The sequence below is a fragment of the Netta rufina genome (assembly GCF_964035555.1).
Source record: "Netta rufina genome assembly, chromosome: 4".
NCBI lineage: Eukaryota > Metazoa > Chordata > Aves > Anseriformes > Anatidae > Netta > Netta rufina.
Window position 1 is genome coordinate 44,232,858 of NC_140127.1, and position 12,559 is coordinate 44,245,416.

The window sequence follows — 12,559 nt, forward strand, 5'->3', positions numbered from 1 at the left end:
TATGATTAGCTCATTATAGGTTAATTGTATACAATGATCACATTTAGACCTTGCACAAAATGCTTCCTGTGGTGAAAAGACAACATAGAGGGCCTGGGAATTATTTGAATGTGTTTCTTTTTCCTTTCCTTTCCTGTAATGCAATGCTTTCTTACTAAAACCCTAGTTCTGGTAAGAGCTTTTGGTGGTATTGTGGAGTGCATGCTGGTCTCTGAGTTCTGTCACAGCTCAAGGGTGGAGCTGTGATGTCTGGGTGTTCTTTGACTTGGAACACACAGCAAGTATTTTTAACAACTGTTGTGTAAGTAGTGCCAATATGTGACTGCTGGAAAAGAACGGAGAGGTTGGAGGGTAGCAGCATATGTACCATTTGTTTTTCTCAGCATTTTGCAGTTGAATTGATATGTACCATTTGTTTTTCTCAGCATTTTGCGGTTGAATTGCTGCAGGGTTCTCTAACTTATTTCAAGTAGTAATTGAATGAGTTAATCCTCTGTTATGTTTAAAGTAGCTTTAGGATTACAACTTTTGCATTAAGAAAAACTGTATGAATTCTAATCTATTTTGCCCTGGGCTATTCTTATCTATTTGCTTATAAACATGACTTGTTATATGGAGTAAAAATGCATTGTAATTATCATAATCAAAGGGAAATGGTTCCTGTCAAAAATTCTGCAGTTTTCTTTTTTCAGTTTTTAGAGTGGTAGAGTATTATATTTTCAATATTCTTCTATCCAGAATGTATGCACTTATCTATTTGTCAGTTGTAATTTTATTAAACACTCTCTGCTGGAGATTACTATGCAAAAAAGGTCCTGTTGTTGTTAACATGAAAACTGTTTTATAAACAGAATCGCAGCCAGCTAGAGCTTTAAATTCAAATATTATTTCATTAGCAAGCAGGCACTGAGATGGTCTGATGTAGCTCAGAAAACCATGAGCTAGAATAATGATTAGCAAAAACTAATGCAAAGAAGGATATTTACTGTGAAGTGATAGAGTGGTTTAAATCATGTTTCACAAGTGTGACAGAGGACTATTAGTATGTGAGAGACAACGCTATAATAAGTGTAGTAAAACCAGACTATCCAAAAGCAAGAGCGAGAGAAGATGCAAGGAAAGCAAGGACAAACTGTTTTGTGAGCGCCTGAAATTCATTTCGAATATTACAGAGGAATGATTAATTTGTTATGCAATGTAAGAAGTAAAATTAACATAGTTGTTGGCTTCCCCTATGCTCAGTGGGGAGAACTCAAAAGTCTGCTTGATTCTTAATTTTTTCTTTTTCCAACAACAACAACAGTCTGATTCCAGGGTGATAGGTGTTTATCTGCTCTTGAGTACACACTATCCCTGTTCAGATACTGTTGCTGAAGTGAGATGATCCTTTCCATGTACTCCACATCTGGAGTCATGTGTCCAGTTCTGGGCTTGTTATTCTGAGAGACACCTTGCTCCTGCAGAGAGTCCAGTCAAGGGCCACAAAGGTGATGAAGGGACTTGGAGGCTCAGGAGTGATCTTATATATGTGTGCAAATACCTGAAGGGAGGGTGCAAGGAAGATGGAGCGAGACTCTTCAGTGTTGCCTTGTGACAGGACAAGAGACAGTGGGCACAAACTGAAACACATAAGGTTTCCTCCAACCTTCAAGAAACTTTTTTTTTTTTTTTCTTACTGGCACAGTTTGCCTAGAGAGTTTGTGGGTTCTCCTGTCTCTCTTGGAGATCTTGAGAAGCTATGGTGCTGGCCAAGCCTCTCTAGGTGTCCCTACTTGTGCAGATGTTATTCTGATTGTGTCTTTCCTGGCACAGCATGCCCTTTTTGAACTTTCCTATGTCTGGGCTTGTGGCTTTGCCTTCCTCTGCCACCCTTCCTAAGGAATCACCTCCACACGTTTCCTGGTGTGGAGTTTCTGCCCTCACAGACCTTGCCTAGTGCTCTGGCAAGTGGGAAACCTTGGAGCTGCAGGCAAAGATCAAGGAAAAAGGAGCATGTTTGTTTGGAGAGCTACCAAAGGAGAACTGGCAGAACACGTAGGCTGAAGAGCTTCCTTGCTGCCAGAAAATGGGGTGTGGAGAGAAGCCAGCTAATGCTGCTTTAAGAGCAGTGGTTGTGGGCACTTCGTAAAGATAATGAAGGTTTGGGTTGGAGTCAGCTGATCAAGCCCCGGAGAATGGAGAGGCTCCATTCTCACTTGGGTAGTACAAGCCTATTTACTTCCTCCTCCTCCTGTATTTTCAGTTTTCATGAGTGATCGTGATCTGCTTTGGATGAAACAGTAGGATGGGGCTGTCAGTGTTTGTTGGTCCATATTGCTTGCCAGCCTCCTCTGTTACAAAGCCCTCCTCTGTTACGAAGCATACATATTCTTAGTAAATGTGAGGTTCATTAAAATTATTTGAAGGATGTTTTACTACTTTCACTATGTCTTCTGTGTATGTGTGCATGTAGATAAATGCACTTCATGCAGGTGCTGCTGGTGGGGAGGGAGAGATTTAAATTCCTTTGTCTGTGGTTTCTGGAGAAGTCCCATTGCAGCCTGAGGAGATACTACAGTGGAGGTATATCTGTTTTAATTAGCACTAAGAATACCAGACAATTAGCATAGCTGGAAAACCTGAACAAATTAGCTTTGGAGGAGGAATGAGCTTGAGTTGTGTGTTAGATTGGGTTGGTATTAAAACTCTTTTCAGTATGAATGCAATCCAGGTTACTGAGGCATTGAAAGTCCTTAGTACTTCTTTCATTATTATTATTATTGACCAAAAGTACACAAATGGGATAGAATCAGGAGGATGCCTTTTGACATGAATAGCCCTAAAATACATCCCAGATGCACACTGGGGAGTTGTGGAAAAGGTGAGAATGCAGCAGTACTGAGGTGAGCTTGGTTGTTGGGATTCATGCACTTGGTCTAGGTAACGAGAATTGTTAGTTCTGGTTGCTGTACTCCCAGATTGTACCATCTTGTGGTGCAAGGTATGTCCTGTATGATCTAAGTGAAAGGAGCACCATTTGGTTCTTTAATTAGTAAACTTTTTACCTGGGATACATGCATTTTTTTTGTAAGCTTGTAATAGATGTGGGCTGCACAATCTGTTTAAAAAAAAAAATGCCCAGTTTTGGTTTCAAATGCTGTTGGTGAGATTAGAAATAAAAAGTGGTTTGTCCTAGAAGGAAGCAACAGCTACAAGACTATTGAATTAAATAGGTTTAATTGTTGTGTGACAATAACTTTTTTAATGTCTAACAGACCTTCTAAACAGGATAAATACTAAATCCCTGTTGATAGTTTAAATTAATCTTATTATATTACAAAAATTAAAAATCATTATCTTGTCCATGCGCTATGAAGCTTGGTACAAAATATATGGCTAGAAGTACTATTAAAAAGATTCAGTTAACTTCTCTGGATGTTAATCAGATAAGCTTTAAGATTTATGATACAACTTGGAAGTCTTTGTTACATAAACATGTGTCTCCTTTTGGTGTTTTGGGGAGCAACCAAAGCAACTTGTTCAAATAGAGCAAAAAAAAAAAAAAAAAAAAGCAGCTTCATAATAGCAGTTTAGGAGGGAGACAGCTGTTTTTGTTACAGCTTCTACTCTGACCTGCCTTGGTAACTTTAATTTAACATTATCAAAATTGTTAGCTTATGTATCTGTTTGGAAACTTTTTTAGTTATTGTGGAGAAGGTTTTGGACCTTGTTATTATGTAGTTTGATCTTCAGCAGAATCTGAGCTGGATCCTTGGCCTTCTGTGATTAAACCACTTGATCAAAACTCTGTTAGTTTAAAAGTGCTTTTAATAGACCTGCCTGCTAACTTAACAGTGAGGGTAACTGATGAGGGTTGAGTCTGTTGATGAAGAGAGCTGGGAATCCAAAAAATGTTAATAATCAGTACGAAAACCTGTTACTGAAAGCTGGATTGTAACTCACGCAGCCAATAGATGAGAGAGCTGAAGCTTATTGGTTATTTAAATTTCATTGTTTTTCTAATAATCGTATGTTGCATTTTCAAACTCTGAAGTTCTTGTCAGGCAGAGTGTGGCAAGAGAAGAGGACTTTAACACCTTTACTTTGGTCTAGGCTGCAGTGCAGATTGGAAGAGCCTCCTAGGTGAGGTGAGACTTATTTCCAGAATACAAAGGCACTTTATCCATGCATTGGCTCTTCCATCTTCGTGCCTTCTGGGGAATGGAACTAACCCTTCTATAGTTCAGGGCTAGTATCAGGGTCCGACTTGTCTCTAAATTTTACTTTTGACACAGTTGTTCATTGCTTCTACTTGTGGTTTACAACAGGAAGGGGAAAATATTTTCTATCTGGCCGTGGACGATATTGAAACAGACACAGAACTTCTGATTGGTTACTTGGACAGTGACATGGAAGAAGAGGAGGAGGAAGAGGAAGAAATAACTGTTATCCAGGAAGATGAAGACACTGGCAGCAATAAAGAAGTGCAACCAGCTGGTGAAAAGAATGCAGGTGAACAATATGTGGCAAATAGTCTAACTTGAGTGCTTAAAAGTAGAATCATAAGATCATTGAATAGTTTGGTTTGGAAGGGACCCTTAAAGATCATCTAGTCCAAGCCCCCTTACTTGGGCAGGGAAATCTTTTGCTAGATCAGGTTGCCCAAAGCCCAACCTGGCAAAAACATGGCAATGTTTCCTGGAATGGGGCATCCACAACTTCTTTGAGCAACCTGTTCCAGTGCCTCACCACCCTCATAGTCAATAATTTCTTCCTTATATCTAATGTAAACCTGGCCTCTTTCAGTTCAAAATCACTCCCCTTGTCCTATCACTTACTTTACCCCTGTAAAAAGCCTTTTCCATGTTCCTTATAAGCCTTACTTAAGTATCAAAAGGCTGCAATGAGGTCTCCCCAGAGCCTTCTCTTCTCCAAGCTAAACAGCCCCCAGCTTTCTTAGCCTTTCTTCAAAGAAGAAGTGCTCCTCTGACCTATAGGCCACACTTCTTTTAATGCAGCTCAGGATACAATTAACTTTCTGAGCTGTAAGCACACGCTGCTGGCTTACAAACAAATTTTCATCCACCGGTTGTCCTGTGTTGTCTCCTCATGGCTGCTCTCAATCCATTCGTCCCCTGCAAGTAACAAGGAAGAAAGACAACACTAACTGTATGGGACTGGGGAACTGGAAGGCTCCCCAGGTTTACTCTGAACTTTTGTATGATTTTTATCTTATTTTGGGATGGGTTGGGATTCTTTGCCTAATATGGGGAAGCCAGTCCTCTGAGTTACTGCGAGCAGTGAAAAGGTGAACACAGATTTCATGACAAGTTATGATTAATTTTTTGAACTAAAAGAGTTCATCTCACATAACTGTAGCCTTATAAAAGGTAGGTTTACAATCTAAGCAAGAGAGAGAGGTTTCCTGTGTAATAAACCTAGAGAAATAAGTCTTTCCCTAAAGGAGTTCAGCTGATCCTGCGGTAAGATGTCTAAGAAGGGGTAGGTGACTTGAGCTGCCTGTTGAATTCTCAGCATGTGTATGGATAGTAGAGACAACCTGTGTAACCTGCTTAGACTAACAGCCTAAGTCACACCTAATGCTTTGTATCTATTTTCAGTTATGTTGAGTATAGTCTTGTGAAGATAGACTGTCTATTTGGAAGGAGAAATAGTAGTACATCTGTCACCACTACTGAGATGGCAGTAAAATTCAGTAATTTCTTAGAAAAATTACTTTTCCCACACCTGTGAGAGAAGATGTAAGACCATTATCTGGAAGAGAAAGGTAGTTTATCTGAAGTCTTCCTCTTTGCTTTAAATGGTATTTGCTTATAATAGATTTTTGTCTCACATCCCTGTTCAAAGTGAGTCTAGAATCATTAAATCAGAGAAGTATGTCTGCACTTTATCTGAGCAGTCTAGAGGGATTCTAGTCTCTGCCCCGACAGCATTTCAGAACCTGCCTAACAGCAAGAGAATGAGCTGGTATTAGATCTTTATTGTGTAATATGAAGTTTGTAAACCTCGGTTGAAGAGAACAAGGTTGCACAGGCATACGTGTGTGCAAATTTCACATTGAGAGAAAATTACCTCTTATGAATTTCATGATGCCATTTTGCATAGTCTGTTTTTGGCAGAGCGTCTCTTAAAGTAACCAAAATATTCCCTGAAAACGATTACTTTTCTGTTTTCTCTTCCAACCATGCAGATACCCTCATCTGTAAAGAGGACCATGCATGTCCAAACTGCGAATCCAGTTTTGCAAGCCAGGAGATTCTAGCTGAACATCTCCAGACATTGCACCAAAAACCCAGTGAGGAAAAGGAATTCAAGTGCCGAAACTGTGGAAAGAAATTCCCTGTTAAACAAGCTCTACAAAGACAGTGAGTAGAAAAAAGAGTGTTTTTCAGGGATCATCTCATTCAATCATTTATTTCTGTTGGCTTAATCCCAATTTAGGCTTTATTTTTTTCTACCTATTTCTGTCCTCACTCTTTTCTTATTAATTTCTTGTATTTGTTGAACACTTCAATTTGAATAAGAAGGTGTCACTAATTTTTAATCTCTCAAAATTACATACTGTAGGTCAGATTAAAGCTACTGGTTGGTGCAAAACCCATGATCTCCATCAGTGGACTCGCAGTTTAGTAGATTCAACTTTTTAACTGGGGGTGTCATTACAGAATTAAACTAAGATTTGGAAAAAGCAAATGATATTTGGAAGGACAGAGAAAGGAAAAGCAGTGCTTTGTGTTGGTTTAATTAAATAGTTGGATGGCAAAAACCAATACAAAACAAAAGAACCCGTAGCAGATGGGAGACTTAAGTGCATCTTTTTTACTCTGTCCTTGGGTAGTGTAAATATGCAAATTGTCACTGAAGTCATATTCCTCACATTATACTTTTGTACAAATATATAACCCTTTTTTCTTTTGTTATCTATATATATTTTTGCTTGTGACTAAGTAGATATATTGCTTTTTATTGTAGGTAGTACACTGGTTGCCAAAGTATCTAATTATAGATAGTACATTTAATCTAACTCTTTCATATCAGGAGACTCATATTATACAATGCGATTAATACTGCTCTTGTAAAGAACTGCTGATGTTTCTTACGTCTGAATAGTGTTAACGTATCTTAAACTGGCAGTTATTTATGAGCTCTGTGTCCTTTCATCGAAATACATAGCAGAAAAATATTTGGTGGAGGTAATCAAATATTTTCTATTGAACATTCTGTAGTGGAGTTGAATTTGTGTAGTATGGCTAGTTAAGTAAATCTTTGCATCATGCAAAGTAAAATTAATGTATCTGAGGATACAGCAGTATGACCTGAACTCTTGCTGTTTATGTATCTGATGAGTCCCACTAAATTCCAGGAGACTTCACATATTAAATAGATTACTCATATACTTAAATGTTTGTAGTTTGATCTACAAGTAGTTTGTAGTTTCTGGCTACTGCAATTCTGTAAATTGTAGAATGTCCCACTCATTTTTTTCTTTTTTTTTTTTTTTTTTCTTTAGTGTACTTCAGTGCACAGAGAACATCAACCCAGGAGACTCTTCAAGAAGCTTTCAGTGCTCTGTTTGCAATACTTCCTTCAGCTCAGAATCGAGGTTTTGTGTCTGAGTTACTGGACTGCTGTTGTATCATTGCTGGCCTCCCTTTGCATGTTAGCTTTCAAGCTTGTTAGTGTATGTGAATCCTAACAGTGAAAGAAGTCAAATGCTTTCATTCTTATTTGCTGTAAGTAATGCATGAGGTGGCCTTGGAACTCTGCAGTGCAGCATGTGTTAAGCTCAGAGTACTTGCTGTGTGTCTGGTTTCTGCAGATACTGCTTCATGTGTTGTTTTTCTTTGCTGGTTATCCCGTATAGTTACGAACAGCACAAGGAGGCATGCAGAGGGGATGCCAGATTCATATGCAAGGCAGATGGTTGCGGGAAGAGGTTCAAGAGTAAGGATGCCCTGAAAAAACATAAAGAAAATGTTCACAGTGGTAAGAAACAGTTTAATGATTTGGTGTTTGTTTGTTTGTTTTTTTCTCCAACACCTCTAACATGTTCCTAGCCTTAAATATGCAAATCAGAGTAAACATTGTCTTTTGGTTTCTTTTTTAATGGATTCATTTGTACCAAAAAGAAAATTAAGTAGTAACTAATTGCAAGGGTAAGTATTCCTCCTCCCCTAGGGAGAAATTACTGTATACCAGATGAATCATTAGTCTTTTGCAGAAAATGCAATAGGAATCTGAGGAAGTTTAAACTAGGCAAATCAGAGATAAAGCAAAACAATTCGGTAGTGAGGAAAATCAACCACTGGCACAAACGGCTGCAGGAAGTGGTGAGTTCTTGATCTTTTGGTATTTTTGGGATACAATGGGATGTCTTTCTGGAAGACATGCTTCACAAATGATTAGGCTTGATGAGGGTATTGCAGGAAATTCTATAGCCTCTGTTGTGCAGGAAGCCAGATCAGACAATTCACTAGTCCATTTAGGCCCTAGAGTTTTTATATCTGTGCACTGTGAATCAATAGTTTTCAATCAAACTTCACTCTGTTTTCATGAAAGGGCAAAATGCTTCTCTCAGGTCCACAATGCAGATCTCAGTTCTGTCATTCTGCTCTCTCTGCATGTCCCCTCTCAATGTCAATGGCAGATCAGTATGTGTGGGGACAGCAGAATACCAGAGTGCAAAGAAAACAGTCTTTAGTTGATGAGAACACTGAGATGCTTTGTAAGATTTTCAGTACATGAAATCTTTCTTCTGCCAAACTCTTACAACATACAGAAATCTTTCCATAACAATTTTTATAAAAAGATTATCTTTCTTTTTTTGGTATCAGTAAGATTATTTTTTTCTCAGCCATGTACATTGTTATGTTTAGGCTCAACTTTGGTCAGTTATGTGTAGGTATACAAATTCCACACTTAGTCTCTTGTATGACCACTCCAGGCATGACTGAGGTTATATGTCTGAAGGATATTTTTGTTCTCCCTACACACTGAGCAGAGCTTTTATTTTGTCACTTGGAAGTCATAGAAATCACAACTGGTGTCAGCTCAGGAAGAGCCTACTAATGTTGAGGGACAATTTTTCAGTTCCTTTATGCCTTGCAATACGTGGAGGCAAGGAACAGTAGAAGGGATTGCTACATGTGTAGTCCATTATGCAAAGTTATGAACAGAGGCATAGGTATTCACTATCACCTTCCTTGCCTCTGGGAGATTCTTGTTAATGCTTTTGTAAGTTAAGGTACTAAGTTTATTCCAGTATTTATATGTGTATCAATACATGTCAATACTTACCACGAGTTTTATAATAGCAAATACAGATGTGAGATGCAGTACGTACATATTACTATAAAGTATTGAACTGATTGACAGGGTACATTGTAGTGGAAAATGTACCTTGTATTATGCTTTCACAGTCTGCTCGCTACACATGGGCAGCTTTCTTCATTATCATCTTTCAGTTCTCTGATCCATTGTGATAGTATGACCTAAGCTGGGTGTACTGATTTTACATTCAAAGTCTTTGAAATCCTGTATGTTCTTAAAGCCTGCTATTAGATTCTTTTATTTCTTGGTACGAAATATTCATTGGAAATAAAATTCTTTATTTGGAAATAAAACTGTGGGCAATAAAATGGTCTAGAAATGAATAACATTCTTTACAAATTCCTCCATTAACAGCAGGCTATGGTATATCAACATGAGATATGCTGCCTTTATTTTCTAGCTTAGTTGCTTTAGTTTTATCCTGATCAATCATCAACAGAATGGAAACACTGAAGACTAAGACACATTTTGCTAGTCCCAAAGGGCTAAGAAATGCTAGTGTTTCTAGTTACAGTCCCCATAGGTCATTTTTGATTATGTGTCATTTCAACACATTTTAGCCAAATGTTATGTATATAACTTCATTCAATTTTTTTTAAAGTCATTTTATTTTAATGATATAAATAGTAAATGTCTTGTTATCAGTCTCATTTGAAAGATGATACTTTTGCAGGAGAAATTACAGTTACTAAAGCAGCATGAAACATTCTTTCTGGAATTGCAGTGCTTGCATTTGTGCACAGTCTTGGCATCAATGGATGGAAAAAATACCAATTAGGAACATGTGTTACGATTGTAATTAATCAAAAGACCCAATTTACCTCTTATGTTAGTAAACCAAAGGAGTAAATTATCTGCTCATATCATGTGCCAACTAACAAGATGCAGTAAAACATGGCATGAGTTCTTAAGTGAACCTAGGAAGAACGGATCTGTTGTTCAGGACAATTCCTAGTATCCTGGGTGATTTTTCCTTTAGAAGTCTCAGGAACCACTCAGCAGTTTCCTTTCAATTATGTTTGTAAGTGAGAATTTGGTGCAGACTGATTTGCAGCCACAGACAGCAGGTGTGGTTGCCTTGTTTTACGTCATGCACAGAAGATATGAGGGCACCTTCTTGAGGCATCTGTTTGGTGAGGGCTCTCAAGACCAGCTCTATTAGCCATCTTTATTTGACCATTTTGTCGATGTGTATGCCTTAACGTGTAGTCTAGAGTAGCGCTTGGGATCTTACAGATCACCGGTTTAGTACTAAAATAGATAAAATAGGAGAGCGATTGTCATTATAATTATATAAGTTCAGTATTTTGGAAGGGAAGACAAAAGTAAGGCCAGGATTAATTTTTTCTTCTTGAAGATTACTCCCAAGTAATAATCTGGAAAAACAAAGAATCAACATCATTAATTCTTTAGGACAGCAGGAACAGGAAAGATATACAATGCTGAGAGTGAAAAATGGAGCTGGAAACCATCAATAGGTTTGTTCAGGATCCATAATTTGTCTCTGAATAAACAGTGCTTGCCTCTCTTTGGTTCGGATTCCATTCCTTTTAGTGTTCAATGTAATGTGAACATTTTTTACATAAGCTATGAAATACATGTATCTCGCATAGGCATGTAACTATAAACAAAAAATTAGGTTTGTGGTGGCTTTACCTTGTGATAGTTTTGTGGGTTATTAAAATTAATTTCAAATGACAAATAATAGACAAGTCCGATTAAATGCTTTGTCACTTCTTAAAGCAACTGTGAAAAAGGTAGAAAAATGTATCTGGTAGAGGATCTGTAGGTTGGTTTGTAATTTACATTATAGACCAGATTTGAATTTGTGATCTAATACACATTGCCTATCTTGTTCAGTTAAAGACCATTAAGGCTATGTTAGTAGAATGCTTAATGCTTTCTGAATAGAGAAAAATGGGAAATGGTTGTTTGGGATCTTTTTTGTCATTGCTGCAGTAACTTCTTTCAGGAGTGTTTCTGTTAAAGCTATAGTATAAATTTTTAGAAGATGTTGGTTGAATTGACTTCTGGAAGAATTCAGCTGTTCAGTTATAAAATGAATTATTCTTAGCTGTGAATTGTGCTCTTCATATTTGATTGGTTAACGTGTGATAATATCTATATCAAGATTTGTTTTTTTCTATATTGTTCTAGTTTTCTTGCTTTACATTCCATTAGTAACTGGCTTGTTGGACACCCACAGAGAACTCCTGATACTGAATACTTTCAAGATGGGATACAAATGTAAAAATCTTATGTCAATGAAATGACCTGTGAAAAGTCACAAACTCGGTAGAAATATTTAAGTTCTTTCTTAGCACTTCCTTTTTAAGATGTTGGCGGTATTTTGTTTTTGTTTCAGGAAATTCTAGGAAGAAGCTGATGTGTTCAGTGTGCAATAAGAAATGTTCCTCAGCAACAAATCTCCAAGAGCATCGAAAGGTCAGTGAGATGAAGGCTAACCCACAGCAGGCTTTGATTTCACTAAGATGTAAGACTGTGGTGCCTAAGTAACTTGAAAGGTGCTGTAATGCAAACCTTTGACTAATCTCTGCCATAGTTACAAAACCAATTTGTTTTGTTTTGGGTATTTATTTTTGTAATCACAATTGGTTGCACTAAAAATCTTTCTAATGTTGTAGTGGATCCTTTACCAAGTGGAAGAAAAATGGTTGTGCTTGTTTCATTTGTGCTTTCCAATGTTAAGTCAAAGATGCATGCTGTTCTTTAGCATTCTTAAACACTATAGATGTAAAAGTATGTAACCTAACTAAGGTGCACATAGGCGTTAAAAAGCAACAAAAAGCAGTCAATCTTTCTTATTACCTTGTTGACATAACAGTAAGATTGTTACTTGTAATTTAGTTCTGAGGTAGGAAAAAAGAAGTGCTTTCTCAAAAAGTAAATTTGTAATGCTTTTTTGTTTTGTATATAATTTATTACTAGAACAGGAAGGGTTAACACTTCTAAAAGCATCTATTAGAAATAAGGGGTTCATACAGAAGTACAGATGGACTATGAATATGAGATTCTGAGTCCATTATACCCAAAGGAAGTCCCTGCAAGATTAATTTGATAAATCACTAAAACCCAGGAGATCCTGTTTTTCCAAAAAGCTACATTGTATTGTTTATCAGATTAACTGTAAGTCTTTAATAATGCCCTGGTTATAACCTGAATCCTTTGAGGATATAGATGATATCAATTAAAATATGTTGTTGCAAAG

At 37.4% G+C, this 12,559-nt stretch overlaps 1 protein-coding gene across 1 annotated transcript in view; it reads left to right on the forward strand.

The window, feature by feature from the left end:
* Nucleotides 1-12,559, forward strand: part of PRDM5 (PR/SET domain 5) — a gene marked incomplete at both ends in the record, with an annotated part of 85,030 nt that overhangs the window by 19,981 nt on the left and 52,490 nt on the right. The window contains 4 exons of the mRNA XM_084285991.1: nt 4,308-4,491; nt 6,191-6,365; nt 7,865-7,986; nt 11,696-11,775. Coding sequence (XP_084142117.1) covers nt 4,308-4,491; nt 6,191-6,365; nt 7,865-7,986; nt 11,696-11,775 — 561 coding nt within the window. The remainder of the gene's footprint in view (nt 1-4,307; nt 4,492-6,190; nt 6,366-7,864; nt 7,987-11,695; nt 11,776-12,559) is intronic.